The following is a 25,087-nucleotide window of genomic DNA, read 5'->3' on the forward strand; positions in this document are numbered from 1 at the left end:
TTCTTCTTTTTCTTAAGCTGTGGCTCCCGAAGCATCTAGAACCGGAAGCTATATTCAGCAATTTTTAAGTTGAATTTCTGTTAATACTTTTTACAAATAGGACAGGAGGTGAGGACCCCAGCCCCATGCAGATGGCAGTCCGGGCAGGTTGCACCAGTCCTTCTGTCCTCACGTTGGCAGACAGATACCTACTCTGAAGCCTTTGTAGGGGCCTGAGCACCTTTGTGAACCTGAGCCGGAACTGAAGCTGGAGTTGATCCTGGGCCTTGGTTTGATCCTTGGCCTTGGCCTTTGGCCAGCACAGCCCGAACCTCTTGGCAATGTGGGCACAAGCACGCTTCCTAGGCTTGGGGTGGGCAATGTAGGCAAGTCGTTGGAGCTTGCTGCTGACACCCTTTGGGATCTTGGGCTTAACCTCCTTTACGAGGGCCTTCATAGCCTCAGCACGTGGACTGATGGCCTTGGCATTGTCGGCCTGGATCTTCTTTAGGCCCTTCTTGTTGTGCTTCTTGGCAAAGCACATGTTCCTCAGGAACTTGGGGTCCACCCCCTTAAGAGATTCGTATCTTTGTGATCGGGGTTTCTTTTCTAAGACAGAGTCTCGCTCTGTTGCCAGACTGGAGTGCAGTGGTGTGATCTCAGCTCACTGCAACCTCTGCCTCCTGGATTCAAGCAATTCTTCTGCTGCAGCCTCCTGAGTAGCTGGGACTACAGATGCACGCTACCATGCCAGCTAATTTTTGTATTTTTAGTAGAGATGGGGTTTCACCACGTTGGCCATGCTGGTCTCGTTCTCTTGACCTCATGATCCACCCGCCTCAGCCTCCCAAAGTGCTGGGATTACGGGCGTAAGCCACCACGCCTGGCTTGATTGTGGTTTCTTAATATCATTTCTGTGCCATTTGCGGGAATGGTTGTGTGTGGTGTGGTTCTTGGACTTGGCCATATCTGCACCTTAAGCCGTGGCTCCTGAAGCACCTAGAACTGGAAGCTATGTTCAGCAATTTTTTTTTTTTTTTTTGAGACGGAGTCTCGCTCTGTCGCCCAGGCTGGAGTGCAGTGGCCGGATCTCGGCTCACTGCAAGCTCCGCCTCCTGGGTTCACGCCATTCTCCTGCCTCAGCCTCCTGAGTAGCTGGGACTACAGGCGCCCACCACCTCGCCCGGCTAGTTTTTTTTTGTATTTTTTAGTAGAGATGGGGTTTCACCGTGTTAGCCAGGATGGTCTCGATCTCCTGACCTCGTGATCCACCCATCTCGGCCTCCCAAAGTGCTGGGATTACAGGCTTGAGCCACCGCGCCCGGCTGTTCAGCAATTTTTAAGTTGAATTTCTGTTGATACTTTTTCAAATATAAAACTTAGTGGGATAACAAAGCTGATTTCTAAGGAAATATTCTTCAGGGAATTTCAGTTTCTAACTACAGCGTAAAAATCTCTTATTTCAGGATTAGTTTTTATTGGAAGAATGTCTTAGTTTGTTTTCTGCTGCTATAACAGAATACCACAGATCGATACTTTATAAAGAAAATACATTTATTTGGCTTACAGTTCTGGAAGCTGGGAAGTCCGAGGGCATGGTAGTACCAACATCTGCTTGGCATCTGGTGAGGACGTTCTTGCTGTGTCATAACATAGTGCAGGTGAGCATATATGATAGAGAGGAAATCTGACTGAACTCATCTTTAGTCAGGTGCCCATTCCTATAGTTATGGCATTAATCCCACAATTATGACATTGTGTGAGTGCACTCCCACAATCATGGTCATGAGGACTATTCCCTCCTGGCCTAAACATCTCTTAAAGGTCCCACCTCTTAATGTTATGACAATGGCAATTAAATTTCAACATGAGTTTTGGAGGGGACATTAAAACCATAGTTGTTTTCATAGTTACCACGTAATAATTGGCTGAATGTTTAAAGTCAAATAATGTATTTGCTATAAAAGGTTGACTAGTGATGAGGTTTCAATAACAGTTGTTTTGTGGCCAGGCATGGTTGCTCACGTCTGTAATCCCAGCACTCTGGGAGGCTGAGGCAGGCCGATCACTTGAGATCAGGAGTTTGAGACTATCCTGGCGAACATAGTGAAACCCCATCTCTACCAAAAATAAAACATTTAGCTGGTTGTGGTAGCACACACCTGTAATCCCAGCTACTCAGGAAGCTAAGGCATGAGAATCACTTGAACCTGGGAGACGGAGGTTGTAGTGAGCTGAGATCGCACTACTGCACTCCAGCCTGGGTGACAGAGCAAGATTGTCTCAAAAATACAAAACAAAACAGTTCTTTTGTGGGGATTATTTGTAGTTGTTGGACCAGAAGCAATTATTTTTTTATACATTAAAAGAGTTATATAAAATATGAAATGGAGATGTACAGTATAGTAACGTAGCTTATTCAACTTGTTAAATTAAGTCTCCTGTTCTGATTTAGATTGACCCACAATGTTGAATTTAGCTTGGAGAATATAACTTTACTATATCAGCAATATTCCCCAAAGAGCAGGAGTGCCATCTTTAAACATATGGTTAAACAAATAATAGGAGGATCCATACATTTCTATTACACCTGAATTATTAATTAATTAATTTATTTATTGAAACAGGGGTCTCACTCTGTTACCCTGGCTGGAGTGCAGTGGTGCGAACTCCGCTCACTGCAACCTCTGCCTCCTAGGCTGAAGCTTCCTCCCACCTCATCCTCCTGACTAGCTGGGACTACAGTCATGCACCACCACGCTGGCTAATTTTTCTATTCTTTTTTTTTTTTTTTGGTAGAAGCAGGGTTTCCTTATGTTGCCTAGGCTACTCTCAAACTCCTGGACTAAAGCAATCTGCCCGTCTCGACGTCCCAAAGTGTTCAGAGTACAGGCATGAGCCACCACTCTTGGCCAAGCCTGAACTTTTAGCTAGCTTTCATCATTGAACGAACCTAAAAGTTTTATGAAGATCCTCTCCGAGTTAGCTAAACTCTAAAGTTTGAGGACACAGTCTTCCAGAAGACCACTTTCATTTCTGACACCAACTGCAAGTCTTTGGGAGCTGGGGAGGTTCCCAAAGTTTTGATAACTTGCTAAAAAGATGCTAGGAGAACTCACTGCTAAGAGCTATTATGTTCATGGTTACAGTTTATTTCAGGGAAAGGGTACCGATTAAAATCAAGGCACGGAGCCCATAGAACCAAGTTCAAGAGGGTTTCAAATGTTGGAGCATCTGGTGTTTGCTCCCCATTAAGTCAGGAGGTGTTACTCTCAGTATCAGTATGTGACAGTATGCATGGACTATTGCCATCCGGGGAAGCTCACTTGTGCCTCAGTGTCCAGATTTTCAAATTAGGACTTCATTAAATAGGTATATTTGATTGATGGGTTGCCCACATAGTTGAACTCAGTCTCCAGGTTGGATTCAGACTGATACTGGGTGACCCAAAGTCCCATCCTAAATCACATGGTTGGCCTTTCTGGTTGGCCAACCCTGCCCAGAAAGACACCTCTATTTAGTATGACATAGATTACCTCTCAGGAGCAGAGGGCACCTGTCTTTGGGCAAGGCTAAATTCTTCAATAGGTAGGATGTAAAATTAAAACTTACCTCCATGGTTTCTTTAGGAACAGACTCTGTAGATAATAAATGGATTTGATCCTAACTCCATGTATTAATAAGAACCGACATAATTTCTTTCAAGTAGTCACTTAAACTACATTATAACCTCATTAGGTGAATCCTCTACTATATTTTTATCCTGCTTGGGCTTCACTGAACTTCTTGGTTTTGTTTGGTTGATGTCTTTCTTCACTTGTGGAGAGTTCTGGCCATTTCCTTTTAAAATATTTATTCTATTTCATTCTCTCTCCTCTCCTTCTTGGACTCCAATTACACATTATATTAGACCATTTGAAATTGTCCCACAGAACTTAGACATGCTGTTGTATCCCCTTCCCCTCTTTTTCTCTGTTTCAGTTTGGATATTTTCTGTTGATCTGTCCTCAGGTTTGTCAATCCTTCTGCTAAGTCCATCTAATTAATTATTGATTTCAAATATATTTTTCCTTTCCAGTATTTCTTCTCTATAGTTCCTATTACTCTGCTGAAATGTCTCATCACTTCATACATATTGTCTGTCTTTTCTACTAGATCATTTAATATTTTTATCATAATTTTTTTTTTTTTTGAGACGGAGTCTCGCTCTGTCATCCAGGCTGGATGGAGTGCAGTGGCGCGATCTCAGCTCACTGCAACCTCTGCCTCCTGGGTTCAAGTGATTCTACTGCCTCAGCCTCCTGAGTAGCTGGGATTACAGGTGCGCACTACCACGCCTGGCTAATTTTTGTATGGTGTTTCACCATGTTGGCCAGACTGGTCTCAAACTCCTTACCTGAGATGATCCACTTGCCTTGGCCTCCCAAAGTTCTGGGATTACAGGTGTGAGCCACCGCACCCAATCTATCATAATTATTTTAAAGTTACTATTTTTTTTTTGAGATAAAGTCTCGTTCTGTTGCCCAAGCTGGAGGGAAGTGGCATGATCTTGGGTCACCGCAACCTCTGCCTCCCAGGTTCAAGCGATTCTCCTGCCTCAGCCTCCTGAGTAGCTGGGATTACAGGCACGCGTCACTATGCCCAGCTAATTTTTGTATTTTTAGTAGAGACGGGGTTTCACCATGTTGGCCAGGCTGATCTTGAACCCCTGACCTCAAACGATCCACCTGCCTTGGCCTCCCAAAGTGCTGGATTACAGGCATGAGCTACCGCGCCTATCCTAAAGTTACTATTTAATAATAATTCCAACATTTGGGGCATCTTTGAGTTTGCTTATTTTGACTATTTCCTTTACTTTTATTTACCATTGGTCACATTTTCTTGCTTCTTTGTATATCGCATAATCTTTTATTTTATACCAGACAACTTCGGTTTTTTTGGGTTTTTTTGTTTTTTTTTGAGACACAACCTTACTCTGTGACCCAGGCTGGAGTGCAGTGACTCAATTTCGGCTCACTTTTTAGTTTTTCATACTTCTCCAAAAGTGTCTTCTTTTAAAATCACTAATATTAGGGAGGGGAAACATGACTGCTAATGAGTGCAGGGTTTCTTTATGGGGTGATGAAAAGTATTCTGAAACTTGGTAGTAGGTGATGGTCACATACCTCTCAATATACTAAAAATACACTAAAAACAACTGAATATACTAAAAACAACCGCAATCTCTGCCTCCCGAGTTCAAGCAATTCTCCAGCCTCAGTCTCCTGAGTTTCTGGGAGTACAGGCCTGTGCTACCACGCCCGGCTAATTTTTGTATTTTTGTATTTTTAGTACAGATGGGGTTTCACCATCTTGGCCATGCTGGTCTTGAACTCCTGACCTCAGGTAATCCACCTACCTAGGCCTCCCATAGTGCTAGGATTACAGGTGTGAGCCGCCGTACCTGGCCTGTATACCAGACAACTTCTATAAAACAAAGGAGAACCTGAAGTTTACTTATTTTTTACTTAATATTTACCTCCAAAATGCCATTTATTCTGTCTGGCCACTAAATTAAGTCTAATTTATAAGATGAGTAAGATGAGTCTGTGCTTTGTTGCAGCTGTAGTTTGATTCAGTTTACCACTGGGTCTAAATACTTTGGGGCAGAATTATGACTTTCTCCTCAGCAGGATTTGGGATCTAAGCACTGATATGATTTCAGAGATCTGTTTTGCCAGCTGAGCTGCCAGCTTTTTAGGTCGCTGGGAGGTTCTCTTTGTTCTTTAATTGTGCCTCTTGCCTTTTTGTGTCTCAGGAGATCTCTGCCTTGCTGCTCTTACCCTTGCCTCAGGAGGGCAGCTGTTTTACATTCTGTGAAGGCTTGGAATGCCTTGGAGGGCTTTTTCTCAGTTCTTGCCTCCACAGCCTTTGGTAGCCGAAAGCTTAGATTACCTCAGATGGATTTCTGTCTGCTCACTTGCCAGCCTCCTTTGGAAGATGACTGCCTTGTACTTCAGGGAGGCCTGTATACTTCAAATGGGATCTCTTTCAGTTCTTCTGACCTGTCTTCAGCTTTCAATGCACTACCTGTGTATTTAGTGAAGATCTGTAGGAGAGTTGGTAGATGGGTACAGATGGGTTCTGTGTCTGGGCCTCCTTGTAATTCTTATTCCAGCACATTAGACTACTCAGCTTTACCTCCACCATGCCTTGGAATTTTAATCTGTCATGCTAGCCTACATTTGGCATTAAAAATTTCTTAAAAGTCTGGTTTGTTTCTTCTTATCCCTGTCTATAGTACATTTTCTCCTGCTGCTGCTGCACCAGGGAAGAGAGTAGTATTGGGCCTCTCTCTCCTATTAAAGGGCAATCACTTTCTGAAATTTAATTCATTAGGTGTTTGTGTGTTCTCTGTTCTGTGACATTTCTTTTTCTTTTTTTTTTGAGACAGGGTCTCACTCTGTCGCCCAGGCTGGAGTGTAGTGGTGCATGATCTCGGCTCACTGCAATCTCCGCCTCCTGGGCTCAAGTGATTCTCCTGCCTCAGACTCCTGAGTAGCTGAGATTATAGGCATGCACCACCACGCTCGGCTAATTTTTGTATTTTTAGTAGAGTTGGGGTTTCACCATGTTGGCCAGGCTGGTCTCGAACTTCTGATCTCAAGTGATCCATCCACCTTGGCCTCCCAAAGTGCTGGGATTACAGGCGTGAGCCACCATGCCCGGCCCAAAATCCCTGTATTTATCATCTTTATTTTGAGGTAGTAAAACATGCAAATGATGAAAAATTTAAAACTACTGAAATTTAGCAAAAAGTAAATCTGCTTCCTACCATTGGCTCCCAGCTGTCCCTCATTTTTAGTTATTGACTTAGTAGTTTCTTACTTTTATCACCGTAGTCCCCTAAGGCGTCTCTTCCTTTCCAAGTAAAACCTTTCTATCTGTGTTTCTGATAGTATCCTATTCAACTATATCCAGTTTGTGAGCGAGTATGCATCTTCTGTCTCTGTGCGTCTCAGTCTTTTTCCCTGAATCCTTCCCTTCGGTCTGTGGCCTTCCCCATTTTAAACAGCCATTCTGATACCACCTCCTCCTATCTACCTCTCTCTCCTAGTTCCCTCTGAAAGAATAATATACTCTTGTTACTTATAATTCCTTACTTTTAGTTTTTCATACTTCTCCAAAACTGTCTTCTTTTAAAATCACTAATATTAGGGGAAATGTGAAACCCTGCCAATTAGAAACTCTGCTAATGGGTGCAGAGTTTCTTTATGGGGTGATGAATGTATTCTGAAACCTGGTGGTAGTGATGATAACACACCTCTGAATATACTAAAAACAACTGAATAGTATACTTTAAAAGTGTAAATTTTATATTAAGAGTTATATCTCAATAAAGCTATTATTGTAAACATCACTGAGTTCTTAGACCTAGTGTTTTTTTCCAGTCCTTATCCTATGTCATCTTTCTGTAGTTTCTGACAATATTAACCATTTCCTCCTTAGGATACTCTGTTCCTTGTATTTATTTGATACCGGTCTTCATGTGCTAATGGCGCTCATGATTTTTTTCTTGTTTCTTTTTTTATCTTCACTCTACACATTCTCCCAGGGCAATCTTCAACTACTTCCATGACTTCAGGTCTTCAGCTGTACACATAGATAACGCTTAAATATTTATCTCTAGCCAAATTGCTCTGTTGAGCCCAAAGCCAGTATTTCTTTTTTTTTTTTTGAGACAGGATCTGCTCTATCACCCATGCTGGAGTGCAGTAGCACTAGGGAGCCTTGATCTGGCTCAAGCAATCTTCCCACCTCAGCCTCCTGAGTAGCTGGAACTACAGGCCCGCACCACCACACCCAGCTAATTTTTGTATTTTTTATAGAGATGGGGTTTCAGTATGTTGTCCAGGCTGATCTTGAACTCCTGGGCTTCAACTCCTGACCACTCGCCTTGGCCTCCCAAAGTGCTGGGATTATAGGCGTCAGCCACTGTGCCCGGCCAAGGTCGGTATTTCTATCTCCAAGCAGACATGACTCTATTTCTCACAAGTACTTCAAAATAGGAATGTGTTTTGGTCTGACTAAAAAGGGCCTTGTGGCTCTGAAGAACAATTCTGAGATATACATATGGATTTTCTTCTCTTAGAGGAAGAAATTGATGGCATATTATTTGGCACATTTAAGATGGCTTCTAAATACTTTAAAAATGAATGCAACAAGAGTGGGTTAAAAATCTATTGTATCTCTTTATTGTATCTCTTAGGTTAAAATACTCATTTTGAATGTGATATTTTTGTTCCATATTAGATTTAATTTCACCTATTTGTTTAACAAATACTTGAATGAAAGCTTTGTTATTCCAGGACTAGAGTGCTGGGACTATAGCAGTAAACCAGACAAATAAATCCCAGCTTCATGAAATTTATAGCCTAGAGGGGGAAATGCAGACAATAAACAAAATAAATAAGTAAATATATAGTATACTAGATGGTAGTAAATGCTGAGGAGAAAATTAAGGTAAGGTGATAGGCAGTGGAGTTGGAGAAAATTGTAGTTTTAACTCGGTTATCAGGGAGGACTTTACACAAGTGTCACCTTCTCAATGAAGACTTGAAGAAAGCAAGGGATTAAGCCATTCAGCGATTCAGGGGAAGAACAGCCTAGTCAGAGGTAACAGAAGAGCAAAGGCCGTGAGTTGGGAGCATAAGGTGTTTGAGGAACAAGGGGGCCAGTGTGACGGAAGCAGTGCAGAGTTACAGGAGAGAGATAATGAGAGGCCAAATATTAGTGTGCCTGGTGGGCCATTGTAAAGATTGTACCTTTTCTCTGAATGAGTTAGGAGCTGTTGAAAATTCTGTGCAGAGGAGTGACAGGTTCTAGGTTTTTCAAGATCACTCCAGCTACTGTGTTGAGGATAGTCTGAAGGTGAGGAATGGAGGGGTTATAAATATAGCAGGGAAACAGTTTGGGGAAGGCTATTTCAATAATCCAGGAAAGAACAAGAGGTGATGATTAATTGGTCTAGGATGATATTGAGAACATAATGAAGGAATGTTTATGTTCAGAAATATTTTGAAGATAGAGCCTGTAAGTTTCTGTTAAGTATCTGATATAGTGACCACTAAACATTGTTGCCTTCCTGATAAGCTATAATTGAATTAGAATTTTCTAATATAATAGAAATAAGCAAATTTACTAGATATGCATAAAATGATGAAAGTGTATAATCGTTTCTCTCACTGATTGTAATATCTTACTACAGTAAGATATTATCTTACTACAGTAGTTTTCCCACCTTATCTTTGGTAGGATATGTTCCAAGATCACCAGTGGATGCCTAAAACTTCGGATAGTACCAAACCCTATATATACAGTCATATGTTGCTTAACGACAAGGATATGTTCTAAGAAATGCATCAGTAAGCAATTTTGTCATTGTGTGAATATCATAGCAAGTACTTAAACAAATCTTGATGGTGTAATCTATACACCTAGGGTATGTAGTATAGCCTTTTGCTCTTAGGCTACAAACCTTATGGCATATTGCTGTACGTATATTAAATGCTGTACATACTATAGCATGTTACTAAATACTGTAGGCAGTTGTAACAATTGGTAAGTATTTGCATATCTAAACATAGAAAAGGCACAGTAAAAATATGGTATAAAAGATTTTAAAATGTACCTGTGTAGGGCACTTAACTATGAGTGAAGCTTACAGGACTGGCAGTTGCTCTGGGTGAGTCAATGAGTGAATAGTGAGTGAATGCAAAGGCCTAGGACATTATACTACTGTAGATTTTATAAACACTGTACATATACTATCCTATATTTGCAAAAATATATTTTTCTTTTTAATTAAAAAAAAATCTTTTTTAGACAGTCTCACTCTGTTGAACAGGCTAGTGCAATGGTGTGATCACAGCCTGGAATTATTGTAGCCTGGAATTCCTAGGCTCAAATGATCCTCCTACCTCAGCCTCCTGAGTAGCTAGGAATGTAGGTGTGTGCTACCACACTCGGCTAATTATTTTTTAAATTTTTTGTAGTTGAGGAAGGTGTTCTTGCTACATTGCCCAGGCTGGTCTCAAACTCCTGGGCTTTAAGGATCCTCTCCTCTTGGCCACCCAAACTGCTGGGATTATAAGCATGAACCACCATCCCCAGCTATTTTTCTTTCTTTAGCAATAAATTAACCTTAGCTTACTGTAACCTTTTTACTTTATACACTTTTTATTTTTATTTTTTTAACTTTTGACCCTTTTGTAATATAAGAACATAGTACAGCTATACAAAAATACTTTATATCCTTATTCTACAAGTGGCTATTTTCTATTTTTTAAATTTTTAATTATTTTTTACTTTGTAAACTTTTTTGTTAAAAACTAAGACACAAACACACGTGGTAGCCTAGGCCTACACAAGGTCAGGATAATCAATGTAGCTGTTTTCCATCTCTACGTCTTGTTTCACTGGAAGTCCTCAGGGGCAATAACATGCACGGAGCTGTCATCTCCTAGGATAACAATGCCATCTTCTGAAATACCTCCAAAAGGACCTACTTGAGGCTGTTTTACAGTTAACTTTTTTTTCCTTTTTTTTTAAATAGAAGGAGTGTACTATAAAGTAACAATGAAAAATATAGGAAACATTACTAGGAGTTTTTCATCTCTGTTATAACATTATAATCTTTTTTTTTTTTTTAGAGACAGGATCTTACTCTGCTCAGGCAAGAGGTACAGTGGCATGATCATAACTCACTGTAACTTCAAACTCCTGGTTTCAAGTGAGTCTCCTACTTCAGCCTCCCAAAGAGCTGAAATTGAGTGGCTAGAACTGCAGGCATGTGCCACCATGCCTGGCTAATTTTTTTTTTCTTTTTAGGAGGATTCTCACTATGTTACTCAGGCTGGTCTCAAACTCCTGGGTTTAAGTATTCCCCATCCTCGACCTTCCAAAGGGAGGGTGCTGAGACTATAGGTGTGAGCCACCACACCTGGCCCATTATAATCCTGAGGGCCCACTGTCATATATATGGTCTGCTGTTGACTGGAGTGTCATGTGGTACATGACTATACTGTTTTTTCCTGTATGTACATACTTACGATAAAGTGGGGTTTTTTTTGTTTTTTTGTTTTTTTGAGACAGAGTCTCTTTCTGTTGCCCAGGCTGGAGTGCAGTGGCATGATCACTGCAACCTCTGTCTCCCAGGTTCAAGGGATTCTCCTGCCTCAGCCTCCCAAGAAGCTGGGATCACAGACGTGTGCCACCACACCACGCCTAACTCATTTTTGTATTTTTAGTAGAGACGGGGTTTCACCATGTTGGCCAGGCTGGTCTCGAACTGCTGACCTCAGGTGATCCACCCACCTTGGCCTCCCAAAGTTCTGGGATTACAGGTGTGAGCCACCGTGCCTGACCAACAAAGTTTAATTTAAGTTAGGCACAGTAAGAGAATAACCATAAGTAATAATAGAATAATTGTAACAGTATACTTTCATAAAAGTTATTTAAGACTTATGAATTGTTGATATCTGGAATTTTCTATTTAATATTTTTGGACCACTTTTGACTGTGGGTGACTGAAACCTTGAAAAGGGAAACTATGGATAAGGGGGAACTTCTGCATTCATTTTTTAATGTTTTACTTGTGTTTTAAAATACATTGAGGCCAAGCTTGGTGACTCATGTCTGTAATCCCAGCACTTTGGGAGGCCAAGGCAGGAGGATTGCTTGAACTTAGGAGTTTGAGACCAGCCTAGGCAACATGCATGGCAAAACCTCATCTCTACAAAAATTACAAAACTTAGCTGGGCATAGTGGTGCATGCCTGTAGTTCCAGCTACTCTGGAGACTGAGGTGGGAGGATTACCTGAGCCTGGGAGGTCGAGGCTGCAGTGAACTGTGATCATGCCACTTCACTTTAGCCTGGTGACAGAGTGAGAACCTGTCTCAAAAATAAATAATAAATAAATAAAAATGCGCTGAATGTTTTACATAAATTGATCATGTTATGTGCAGTGCTCATTAATTCACAGATGATGAACATTTGAGAAACTCTATTTTATAAAGTTTGTTATAGTCTTATCCTTTCCCCATATCTCTTAATGAGTAAGGGCAGTCTCCTTAATTTAGCCTCTAGATTGGCAGATCAAAGGGAGACAGTATAGCTTTTATTTGTATTTTTTAATGTTATCACTAAAAAAATAAACTTTCCAAGTTGAACTTTTTTTTTTTTTTTTTCTTTGAGGCAGGGTCTTGTTCTGTTATCCAGGCTGAAGTACAGTGAATGATCTTGACTCACTGCAGCCTCACCTTTCTGGGCTCGAGTGATCCTCCTACCTCTCAGCCTCCAGAGTAGCTGGGACTACAGGCGTGCACCACTATGCCCAGCTAATTTTAAAATTTTTTGTAGAGATGGGGTTTTGCCATGTTGCCCAGGCTGGTCTCAAACTCCTGGGCTCCTCTTGTCTCAGCCTCCCAATGTGTTTTGTGAGTCACTGCACCCAGCCAAGAGTAGATTATTCTTTATGGTTAAGTAATGCACAGAAAAGTGCATAAATCATATATGATTACTTAACAAATAATTATAAACACTTGTGTAACCAGTCACTAGGTTAGGAAGCAGAATATTGCTAGTACCCGAAGTCCCCACTATATTTTTTTCTGATTATAACTTTCTCTATCAGTAACTACTATTCTAACTTTTTTTTTTTTTGAGACAGTTTCACTCTTATTGCCCAGCCTGGAGTACAATGGCATGGTCTTGGCTAACTGCAACCTCTGTTTCCCAGGTTAAAGCGATTCTCCTTCTCAGCCTCCCGAGTAGCCGGGATTACAAGCATCCGCCACCACACCTGGCTAGTTTTTTGTATTTTTAGTAGAGATGGGGTTTCTCCATGTTGGTCAGGCTGGTCTCGAACTCCTGACCTCAGGTGATCCGCCTGCCTTGGCCTCCCAAGGTGCTGGGATACAGGCGTGCACCACCACCTGTGATAATCATTTCCTTCACAGTTTTGCCATAATGTAAGCATTCTTAAATAAAATAGTTTTTCATGTTTTTGAACTTTGTATGAATCAAATCGTGTGTGTGTGTGTATATATATATATACACCAAATGCTGGGATTACAGGTGTGAGCCACCGCACCTAGCCTTTTTTTTTTTCTAGTAGTTGTTTTTAATGTATTAGAAAGATTAGCTCTTTGTGATACGAATAGCAAAAATTTTTTCTTGGTTTATTGCTTTTCATTGACATTTTTTATGGTTCTGTTGTTTTTATGTATTTATTTCTGACAGAGAGTCTGGCTATGTGGCCCAGGGTGGAATACAGTGGCACGATCATAGCTCACTGCAGCCTCGACCCCCTGGGCTCAAGCAGTCTTCCCATCTCAGCCTCCAGAGTAACATGTGCCACCACGCCCTGCTGATTTATATATATATATTTTTTTTTTTTCCATAGAGATATGGATTCACCATGTTGCCCAGGCTTGGTTTAGTTATTTTTATTTTTGGTTTTCATTGCCTATAGCAGTGCCTGATGCATAGTATACACCCAATAAATATTTACTGAGGAAATGAATACATTCACTGGTGCTTTTTTGCCAAACAAAAGTTATTTTAAAAGATGTTTGTGTGCTTGAATCTTTCACATGTGGCTTCTAGATTTTGAGTCATATTAGGAGGCCTTTATGCTGAGGTTACAACGGAATTCTATGTTGTCTTTTGTTTTCACGATTCAATTTCTTTACACTTATTTAGAGCCAGGACAGTGGCTCACACTGTAATCCCAGTGATTTGAGAGGCTGAGGTGAGAAGATCACTTAGGACTAGGAGTTCGAGATCAGCCTGGGCAATATAGCCAGACCCTGTCTCTATAAACAATGAAAACATTAGCCGGGCCTGGTTATACTGGTAATCTCAGCTGCTCGGGAGGCTGAGGCAGGAGGATCCCTTGAACCTCTAGGAATTTGAGATTACAGTGAGTTATGATGATGTCACTGCCCTCCAGCATCAGTGATAGAGTGAGACCTTGTCTCTATTTTTAAACATTTAATCTTTTTGTAACTTATCCTTTGTGGTTGATTGTGAACACATTTCTCTCTAAATTGTTAACAGTTTTCTAAATCTAGAATATTAAGGTAATTAGGAAGTATATACTTTAAAAATTAAAAAATTATAAAGGATAAGACCTCATTTAAAGGCTATAGGTTGGCCAGGTACAATGGTGTACACCAGTAATCCCAGCGCTTTGGGAGGCCTAGGTGAGAGGATTGCTTTGAGCCAGGAGTTTGAGACCAGCCTGGACAACATGGTGAGACCCTGTCTCTACAAAAAATATAAAAAGGAGTTGGATGTAGTGGTACATGCCTATAGTCCCAGCTACTCGAGAGGTTAAGGCAAAAGGATTGCTTGAGCCCAGGAGTTCTGGGTTACAGTGAGCTATGATCGAGCCGCTGCCCTTCAGCCTGTGCAACAGAGCTAGACTCTGTCTTCAAAATAAATAAATAGGCCAGGTGCAGTGGCTCACACCTGTAATCCCAACATTTTGGGAGGCTGAGACAGGCGGATCACCTGAGGTCAGGAGTTTGAGACCAGCCTGACCAACATGGTGAAACCCCATCTCTACTAAAAATACAAAAATCAACCAGGTGTGATGGCTAGCGCCTGTAATCCCAGCTACTCTGGAGGCTGGGAAGCGGAGGTTACAGTGAACTGAGATTGTGCCACCGCACTCCAGCCTGGGCAACAGAGCAAGACTCTGTCTCAAAAAAAAGTAAATAATAAATAAATAAATAAAGACAGTAAGTTATCTGTGGGACTTAAAAAAATAAAAAGAAAATTTTGTTCTCCCCCAGAATAACAGGAATTTGAGATATTTTTTGGCATGTGGAAAGAGATGACTGTTGAGAAGATACATTTTTCCTTACCACCCAGAAAGCAAACATACTTGTTCACCATGTTTTTTTGTTCCTGTTTCTCTCTTCATAAACTCTTAACCTTGCACTGTTCACTAGATACCTTTGGCTGCTGAGCACTTGAAATGTAACTAGTCCAAATTGAGATGTGCTAATGCATAATATACACCAGATTTCAAGGATTCGTGTTTTTTAAAACCATGAAATATTTCATTCATATTTTATATTACCTGTTAAAGTGACAATATTTTTCATATATTAGATTAAATATCTTTTTTTTAATTAATGTAGCTGTAGAAACTTTTATATGTGGCATTCATTTTTTTCTTTTCTTTTTTTTTTTTTTTTTTGAGAGGGAGTCTCGCTCTGTTGCCCAGGCTGGAGTGCAGTGGCGCGATCTAGGCTCACTGCAAGCTCCGCCTCCCGGGTTCACGCCATTCTCCTGCCTCAGCCTCCCGAGTAGCTGGGACTACAGGCGCCCACAACCGCGCCCGGCTAATTTTTTGTATTTTTAGTACAGACGGGGTTTCACCGTGGTCTCGATCTCCTGACCTTGTGATCCGCCCGCCTCGACCTCCCAAAGTGCTGGGATTACAGGCGTGAGCCACCGCGCCCGGCCTTCTTTTTTTTTTTTTGAGATGGAGTCTCACTCTGTTGCCCAGGCTGGAGTGCAGTGGTGTGATCTTGACTCACTGCAACATGCACCTCCAGGGTTCAAGCAGTTCTCCTGCCTCAGCCTTGGGAGTAGCTGGGATTACAGACACCCACCACGATGCCTAGCTAATTTTTGTATTTTCAGTAGAGACAAGGTTTCACCATATTGGCCATACTGGTCTCAAACTCCTGTCCTCAGGTGATCTATCTGCCTTGGCCTCCCAAAGTGCTGGGAATACAGGCATGAGCCATTGCTCTCAGCCTCTTTCTGTTTGGACAGTGTTACTCTAACCTAATCACATCGAATACCTGGACATTCTTTTATTTTTGTCTTTGTGACAGATTTTTATAGTTCCTAACACCAGAATACTTGCTTTCTTTCATCAGATGACGTTTTTTCCTTCCATGAATCAGTAGAGTTAGGAGAATATTATCTTGTCATGTACTGGGGTTTTTCCTTTTAACAGAAATGGAACAACTTTTACTTTTAGTTTTCTATTACCATCTCCCTCCTAGTTTTTAAGATAATCTGCTCCCCCACCCCACCTGTTTATTCTAAACTCAACCATGTTATTTTTTAGTAAAGTTTGAATTATTAATAAATGAGTCATTTTAGCCTTTTTTTTCCTATTTCAGAATTTGAGCTTCTCTTTGATAAAAGGAATGGTGTCTTATGTTCTCTAGTCATTGATGCATTCATTCAACTGCATTAGAAGTTTGAGAGTAGACGATGAAAAAAAGTTCTTGCCCTCAGTGAAATTACAAATTTGCTAGTCATCTGGTGATGATAAGTTAACTGATAAATTGGTACATGTTATTTTTATTTTTATTTTTGAGACAGAGTCTTGCTCTGTCACCTAGGCTGGAGTGCAGTGGCGCGATCTTGGCTCACTGCAAGCTCCGCCTCCCGGGTTCACGCCATCCTCCTGCCTCAGCTTCCCAAGTAGCTGGGACTACAGGCGCCCCGCCACCACGCCTGGCTAATTGTTTGTATTTTTAATAGAGATGGGGTTTCACCATGTTAGCCAGGATGGTCTCGATCTCCTGACCTTGTGATCCACCAGTCTCGGCCTCCCAAAGTGCTGGGATTACAGGCGTGAGCCACCACGCCCGGCTGGTACGTGTTATAACTAAATAACAGTATTAATTACCTCATGATATAATTAAAAGACACAAATTTATTAAAATAACGCTATGATTGAAGATGAAAGTTGATATTTATAGTGGATAGATTATAGTAATTTAGACACTCAGATAACTTTAAAGTACATTGTGGAGAATTAGTTCTGCCTGAATTTGAGTCCTGATTTCATCACTTGCTAGCTGCTGTGAGACTGAGCAGATTACATAACTTGTATGCTTAAATTTCTTCATTTGTATACTAAGGATACTAATAGCTACTTTATAAAATTCGTGAGGATTAAATTAGTTAATGCATTGCTTAAAGCAGTGTTTGGCATATAGTGTCTATATATCTCTCTGCATAGATAGAGATATGCAGATATTTGCTACAGTTTTATCAAATACTTTCCATGGTTACTGCAGTCGTAATTATTTTATTTTGGTTTGGTTTTTGTTTTATTTTTTAGAGACAGAGTCTCATTCTGTCCCCCGGACTGGAGTGCAGTGACACAATCATAGCTCACTGTAACCTTGAACACCTGGGCTCAAGTGTTCCTCCCACCTCAGTCTCCTGACTAGCTGAGACTACAGGCATATTCCAACACATCCAAATAACTTTTATTTGTAGAGATAGGGGTCTTGCTATGTTGCCCAGGCTGGTTTTGAACTCTTGACCTTAAGTGATGCTCCTGCTTTGGCCTGTCAAAGCCTCAAAGTGCTGGGATCATAGGCCTGAGCTGCCATACTCAGCCCATAATCTTTTTTTTTTTTTTTTAAATTTTTAAAATTTATCTATTTATTTATTTGTAGAGAGGGGTCTGACTATGTTGCCCAGGCTGGTCTAGTACCCATGGGCTCAAGCAATCCTCCTACCTCAGCCTCCCAAAGTTTAAGAGTCACCTCGCCCAGCCCATGATTTTATTTTTAATGGTGGTATAATATTCAGTTCTGGCTGGGCTCGGTGGCTCACGCCTGTAATCTCAGCACTTTGGGAGGCTGAGGCAGGTGAATCACCTGAGGTCAGGGGTTTGAGACTAGCCTGGCCAACACGGTGAAATCCCATCTCTACTAAAAAATATATATATACATATATATATATAAATTAGCTGGCATGGTGGTGGGCACCTGTAATCCTAGCTACTCAGGAGGCTGAGGCAGGAGAATCCTTTGAATCTGGGAGGTGGAAGTTGCAGTGAACCGAGATCGCGCCACCACACGCCAGCCTGGGCGACAGAGCAAGACTCTGTCTCAAAAAAAAAAAAAAAAATTCAGTTCCATGGAAATACCATAATTTATTTTACTTTAAGCTTTATATTCATTTGGGAGGACAAATATCTGTGTTGTTCAACTCAAATAATTCTTTTTTAGTTTTCTTAGTTGTCTTGAAATTTTAAGATCAGGAAAACATTTAGATGGGTAGCAGCACCGACTTGCTTTTTTCTGTTTTCTGGGGTTTAAATTTAAATTGTAAATGACTGTCTAACACAGAAGAAGCCAAGAACTTTTAAATTAATTCTTCTGTTTTGGGATATGCAAATGGTGTCCAAATGTTTAACTCAATAGTTTAATTACCCACTTTTGAAGAATTTTAAAGTAGCTACAGCCTTGTGATCTTCACTGGGTTACTTTATGTTGAGAAAATTTTGGCAGATGATTTGCAGGCCTCATTCAAATACTAGTTATATTGTCTTTCTCAGCTTGAATTAAGGGGACATTAGCATTGAAGTTTTCATTTTGAATTAGGATGTAGGAAATTATTTCCTGCTAAATGTTTGTCATCAAATGAAGTTTTATTTTAAAAAATAAATGGAGCATGTCAATGCAGCAGCCCCAGAAAAATAGCTGAAGCACAGGGTTACTTTTGGACAAACTGTTAAGTTCTTTTATTGCCATTTTAGTATACATGCATGATAACCTCTTGGAAAACTAAAATATGGTAACTTAGCTGGTAGCATTCAGCTCACTTTTACTACTTAGAGTTGAATTTACTTTAGCATGTACTACTTTGGTTGTTGGTACTAGAAACAGGGCAAGCAAATAAATTGGTGATGTGAGAAAAACCCATACTCACTATTAAAATATATTTCAAATGATTAATTTTATACTTTTATCAGTAAATGAGAGTTAACATTCATTTGAAATACTTAGAACAAGTGTATTCTCCAGTGAATAAACTATTGTAAACTAATTTTAAAAAATCTAGATCCTTCTTTCGGAATAATGCTGCATTGTTCATTACCAAATGTGGCAACAAGGAGACTACTTAAATAACAAATTGACATTATGCTTGTGGAAGATGAATTATATCTAAGTAGCCTTTCTCTTTGTAAAATGCTATTGTGTTATTTTGTTTTGTTTTGTTGTATTGTGTTTTTTGAGACAGAGTTTCGCTCTTGTTGCCCAGGCTGGAGTGCAATGGTGACCTTGGCTCACTGCCACCTCTGCCTCCTGGATTCAAGGGTTCTTCTGCCTCAGCCTCCTGAGTTGCTGGCATTACAGGTGTATGCCACCACACCCAGCTAAATTCTGTATTTTTAGTAGAGACGGGGTTTCACCATGTTGGCCAGGCTGGTCTTGAACTCCTGACCTCAGGTGATCCACCTGCCTTGGCCTCCCAAAGTGCTGGGATTACAGGCGTGAGCCACTGTGCGTGGCTGCTATTTTGTTTTAATACATCTGATTTTATGAAAAATAGGCAGTATACTTTGGTGTTCCACGATAGGTGATTACACTTGTTTTATTTTTCCTACCATATATCCATCCTCTTGTGCCATTGGAAATGCCTTCTTTAAGACTGTCCAATAGCCCTCATTCCCTCTTGTTAAAACACATGTTCAGCCAGGTGAGGTTGCTCACGCCTGTAATCCCAGCACTTTGGGAGGCTGAGGCAGGCGGATCACTTGTGGTCAGGAGTTCAAGACCAGCCTGGCCAACATGGCAAAATGCTATTAGTCTCCACTAAACTTTTTAGTCTCTACTAATAATACAAAAATTAGCCAGGTGTGGTGGCAGGCGCCTGTAATCCCAGCTACTCGGGAGGCTGAGGCAGGAGAATTGCTTGAACCCAGGAGGCAGAGGTTGCAGTGAGCCGAGACTGTGCCACTGCACTCCAGTCTGAGCAACAGAATGAGACTCTATCTAAACAAACAAACAAACAGACCCCACATGTTCAGTAAATTAAGTTTTCATTCATTAAGCAAGGTACTTTTAAATGTTATGGGGAACTCCAAAAATAAACAAGTAGGCCTTTGCACTTAAGCTTATTTTAGTCTGTTGGGTGTAGACACATAGGTTCACAGATTCTGTGTTCATCAGGACATTTTTTGTTATGGCAGAAGCTTATTTTAAACTGGCTTAAGCAAAAAAGGAGACTTACTGGCTTACATAAATGAAAGGCTGGCTTTGGGCTTGGTTGGATCCAGATGCTTAATGTAATATTAGCCAGAATCTGTCTTTCTTAGTTTTATCTTAGCTCTGCTTTCCTCTGGATTGGATTCATTCTTAGGCAGTATCTCCTCAAGTGGCGACAAAGATGGCCACACCAGGGCCAGGCTTACATCTGAGTTTAGTAAGCTCAAAGAAGAGCTTTCTTTCCAAATAGTTTCAGCAGAAGTCCAGGAGTTAACTCTGATGGGCCAGATTTGGATCCTCTGGAGTGGATGGGGGTGGGGGACAAGGGTAGAGATGGCCAGTTCTATTTTAACTATGTGGGATAAAGGGAGATCAGTCTCCAAAATGGAAGCTGTAGGTTCAACAACGAGAAGCAAAGATGTTGATAGGCAAAAACAGCAAAAGGTCTACAGAAGTGAAGAAGAGAAAGCTGTGATAAAAATGTTTTGGTTAATCTAAAAAGATGAATTCTGATAAGAGCTGCTTAGGGAAAGCTAAAGAGAGGAGACAGTATTTGAACTGGGCCCTGAAGTACAAGTAGAGTTTTTCCAAGGCAGGATGTGTAAAGAAAAGATTTTCTAGGTCACTCATTGGAGAAGTATGGCATTGAAAAAAGAAAATTAAAATGGAAGCTTCTGGAATCTAAAGGGGAATGTTAAGATTCCCCCCCCCCCTTCAATATGGAGAAGACTTAAGCATTTTTGTGGCACAGGACCCTAAGCAAGTAAATAAGTCAACAATGCAAAGGAGGTAATCATTGATGAAGAAGTGGAGGGGAATTCAGTGGCGTTAAGGATACACATGGAGGAGGTCTCCTTAGAAAGGAAAAGAAAACCATTTGTTCCCTGAGGATAAGTTGAGGAAGGTGGTGGTGGAAGTTAAAACAGAAGTTTGTTGCTAAATAGTAAAGTGGCTTGCACTTTGTTTTCTAAAAGTAATAAGAAAAAGTTTATCAGTTATCTATTGCTATATAGCAGATCATTCCAAAATGATTCTGTAGGTTATCAATTTGACTTTAGCTCAGCTTGGTGGTTTCTTCTGCTGGTCTCACCTTTGGTCACTCATGGAATTGTGGTCATCTGGAGCGTGGATGGATGGTCTAAGATCCATGTTTGGTCTAAGATCACATGTTTGGTGGTTTGTGCTGGCTGTTAGCTGGCCCCTGTCATCCACAGTGAGCATTCACATAGCAGTGGCTGCATTTCAAGAGACAAATAACTGAAGTAGTAAAGCCTTTTAGGACCTAGATTTGGAACTCCTATTCCCACAGTGTCACTTCCATTTCATTGGTAAAAGCCAAGTCACAAGGCCTGCTCAGCTCAAGAGAGTAAAGAAATAGAGTCCTCCTCTTTATGGGAGGAGCAACAAAATCATGGGAGTATGTGTTGAAATGGGAGGAATTTGTGCTCCTCTTGTTCCCTACTACCTAGCCTTTTATTTTGAAAATTTTCAGTCTTGGCAACCAAGTTAAAAGAATTTCAAAGTGAACACTCATGTTTGTATCACCTAGATTCTACTATAAACATTTTTCTTTTTTTTTGAGACAGAGTCTCGCTCTGTCACCCAGGCTGGAGTGCAGTGGCGCGATCTCTGCTCTCTTCAAGCTTCGCCCCCCCGGGTTCACACCAATCTGTCTAATCACATATTTATCCATCTATTCTGCTGTCCATTAATTCATCTTTTAAAAAAATGCATTTCAAAGTAAATTGTAAGAGCGAGGCACAGTGGATCATGCCTGTAATCCCAGCTGAGGCAGGAGGCTCGCTTGAGGCCAGGAGTTCAAGACCAGCCTGGGTAACATAGTGAGACACACCCCCCCATCTCTAAACGTCAAGAACAACAAATTGTAGACATTAGTACTTTCCTCTAAGTACTTTGTGCATATTTAACAAGAGTTCAATATTTACAGCATTTTCTTTTGATATAAAGTTTACATACAGTAAAGTGTGCATATTTTAAATATACATTGTGCCCATGCTTTGTAGTCTACCACAGAAGGGAAAATAATTGTATGAAGGATTGCAAAATAATACCCCCCAAGAACATTCCAAGAACATTCTTTGAATTCCTCTTTCTTCATGACCTCCTCACTAATTTTTTTTTTGTTTGTGTAGTATTACCTCAACACTTCGATTTTTGTTTGTATTATATTAGAGTTTATTTTGTTTTTTTCCTACTTCCTTGCATCACGCATATATTGAGCATATATGGTAGACGAGCACTGTGTTTGCTAGAAAGAAAGACCATAGAATGTAAACAGGAGCTCTCTTGCTTTCTAGGTATTTAAACTAGATGTATCACAAACCAGATTAGATTAATAATATGTACCATTTATTTAATGCTTATGCCCAAAGCCAATGATAAGCACTTTTATGTGTATTATTTCATTTAGTTTGTATACTAATTTAGATTGATACTTTTTTATTTAAAAAATTAGGAAAGTAAGACATACAGAAAAGTTTTCATTTGCCCAAGGTTGTATACCTTCTTTTTATTTTTTTTGAGATGGAGTCTCGCTCTGTTGTCCAGGCTGGAATGCAGTGGCGGGATCTCAGCTCACTGCAAGCTCTGCCTCCCAGGTTCATGCCATTCTCCTGCCTCAGCCTCCTGAGTAGCTGGGACTATAGGCGCCTGCCACCACGCCCGGCTAATTTTTTGTATTTTTAGTAGAGACGGGGTTTCACTGTGTTAGCCAGGGTGGTCTCGATCGGCTGACCTCGTGATCCGCCCACCTTGGCCTCCCAAAATGCTGGGATTACAGGTGTAAGCCACTGCGCCTGGCCGGTCACCTTCTTAAACTAAGGTGATGTGACTCCAGAATCCATATTTAACCCTTTTATCATATTGTTTAGAAGGAGGAAATGTGCTCTGTGTTACAGAGTAGCTAAGCAACCTTTCAGTTGGTCATACTGCTTCACAGGGTAATCTTGGTCTGAATTAAGTGTTTGTCTTAAATAGAGGAGTATAAATTTTTGTAAGCTAATCTATGACAAAGTAATCTTCTTATCTTTTCATGAATAAAAGTAAGGATTTTGAAAAGGAGAAATTTTGGTATTATAACTATTGATTTAACTGCAGATAATCAGAATAGAAATGTAATTAAAACTATATGACCAATTCAGCTGTAATTTAATCTTTGAATGAAATATTACCTCAGAACTTCTAATAAGCCTTAACACTTTTGTCTTATTATTCAAATCCATGTTACATTATACATTTTTAATATTTCTGGAAGATTATTAAACCTTAATCAGTTTTGCACATAGTATTTTGATAAAATAATAGTTTCCTATTTTATTAGCTAGGTATTAGATGTTTTTATTGCTAATTGGCTTTTGAGCAATTTAACAAATAGCAAAAGATCAAAAACCATTTTGACTTGCTATTTCTGCATATCGGTAAACCCTGTCTGAACTTTTGAAAATATGTGACTAGCTCTTAAGTCATTTCATGCTAAGAATTCTGCCAGAAGTACCACTGGTGAATGGCAGCCATTGTGACTACTAAAATGAAAGTTAATTTACTGTGCCAGCTTTCCAGTTGGGTCAGGAAATGGGGTTAAAGTAATGTGTATCTGAACATCTTCTGTAACCCAACAGTGTATGAGGTGTTAAGTGTTCCTTCACCCGGATTTCATCCAACTGTTTTGGTTTATTTTATAGTGTATTTTTCTAAGTGGCTTTAAGTCCTATATCATATGGGGTAGGTTGCAAACAAAATATATTTATGTTTAGAAATCTAATTGAGTGTTATGTTTATTTTTATGTATAGCTCTTGCTATTTTGGAAGCTACAAGAAAAAAATAGAGGAAGGAAGGTTTGATCTTTTTGGTGGACATGGCTCAGATATCCAGCAACAGCGGATTTAAAGAATGTCCATCTTCACATCCGGAACCAACAAGAGCAAAAGATGTGGACAAAGAAGAAGCATTACAGATGGAAGCAGAAGCTTTAGCAAAACTGCAAAAGGATAGGCAAGTGACTGACAATCAGAGAGGCTTTGAGTTGTCAAGCAGCACCAGAAAAAAAGCACAGGTTTATAATAAACAGGATTATGATCTCATGGTGTTTCCCGAATCAGATTCCCAAAAAAGAGCATTAGATATTGATGTAGAAAAGCTCACCCAAGCTGAACTTGAGAAACTATTGCTGGATGACAGTTTTGAGACTAGAAAAACACCTGTATTACCAGCTACTCCTGTTCTGAGCCCTTCCTTTTCAGCACAGCTCTATTTTAGACCTACTATTCAGAGAGGACAGTGGCCACCTGGATTATCTGGGCCTTCCACTTATACTTTACCTTCTATTTATCCTTCTACTTACAGTAAACAGGCTGCATTCCAAAATGGCTTCAATCCAAGAATGCCCACTTTTCCATCTACAGAACCTATATATTTAAGTCTTCCGGGACAATCTCCATATTTCTCATATCCTTTGACACCTGCCACACCCTTTCATCCACAAGGAAGCTTACCTATCTATCGTCCAGTAGTCAGTCCTGACATGGCAAAACTATTTGACAAAATAGCTAGTACATCAGAATTTTTAAAAAATGGGAAAGCAAGGACTGATTTGGAGATAACAGATTCAAAAGTCAGCAGTCTACAGGTATCTCCCAAGTCTGAGGATATCAGTAAATTTGACTGGTTAGATTTGGATCCTCTAAGTAAGCCTAAGGTGGATAACGTGGAGGTATTAGACCATGAAGAAGAGAAAAATGTTTCAAGTTTGCTAGCAAAGGATCCTTGGGATGCTGTTCTTCTTGAAGAGAGATTGCCAGCAAATTGTCATCTTGAAAGAAAGGTGAATGGAAAATCCCTTTCTGTGGCAACTGTAACAAGAAGCCAGTCTTTAAATATTCGAACAACTCAGCTTTCAAAAGCCCAGGGCCATATATTTCAGGTATAGTCTTTTCTTACTAACTTTTGAAATTTAGTATAACAGAGTTCATATTTGTGTACGTAATTTGTTAAGAAAAAAAAATTTTTCATTTTGAATTTTTTCTTTGCTCTCAAGTGTGCTTTGCTTGTTTGTGTGGCAAA

General features: G+C 40.2%; 1 protein-coding gene and 1 pseudogene across 4 annotated transcripts in view; one reads left to right on the forward strand and one right to left on the reverse strand.

Annotated features, from left to right (window-relative positions):
* LOC105486951 (phosphatidylinositol-4-phosphate 3-kinase catalytic subunit type 2 alpha) overlaps positions 1–25,087 on the forward strand; it is a 118,663-nt gene that overhangs the window by 13,343 nt on the left and 80,233 nt on the right. For 2 of the 4 annotated variants that reach the window (XM_011750137.3, XM_071075021.1), the window contains exon 2: positions 23,818–24,947. In XM_011750137.3, coding sequence (XP_011748439.2) covers positions 23,883–24,947 — 1,065 coding nt within the window. In that variant the 5' untranslated portion in view covers positions 23,818–23,882. Of the gene's footprint in view, positions 1–1,548; positions 1,641–10,729; positions 10,751–23,817; positions 24,948–25,087 lie in introns of those variants that run through there. The other 2 variants (XM_011750138.3, XM_071075020.1) reach the window with 2 other exon arrangements.
* On the reverse strand, positions 189–946 carry LOC105486950 (large ribosomal subunit protein eL29-like; annotated as a pseudogene).

Source organism: Macaca nemestrina, chromosome 12, assembly GCF_043159975.1.
Source record: "Macaca nemestrina isolate mMacNem1 chromosome 12, mMacNem.hap1, whole genome shotgun sequence".
Taxonomy (NCBI): domain Eukaryota; kingdom Metazoa; phylum Chordata; class Mammalia; order Primates; family Cercopithecidae; genus Macaca; species Macaca nemestrina.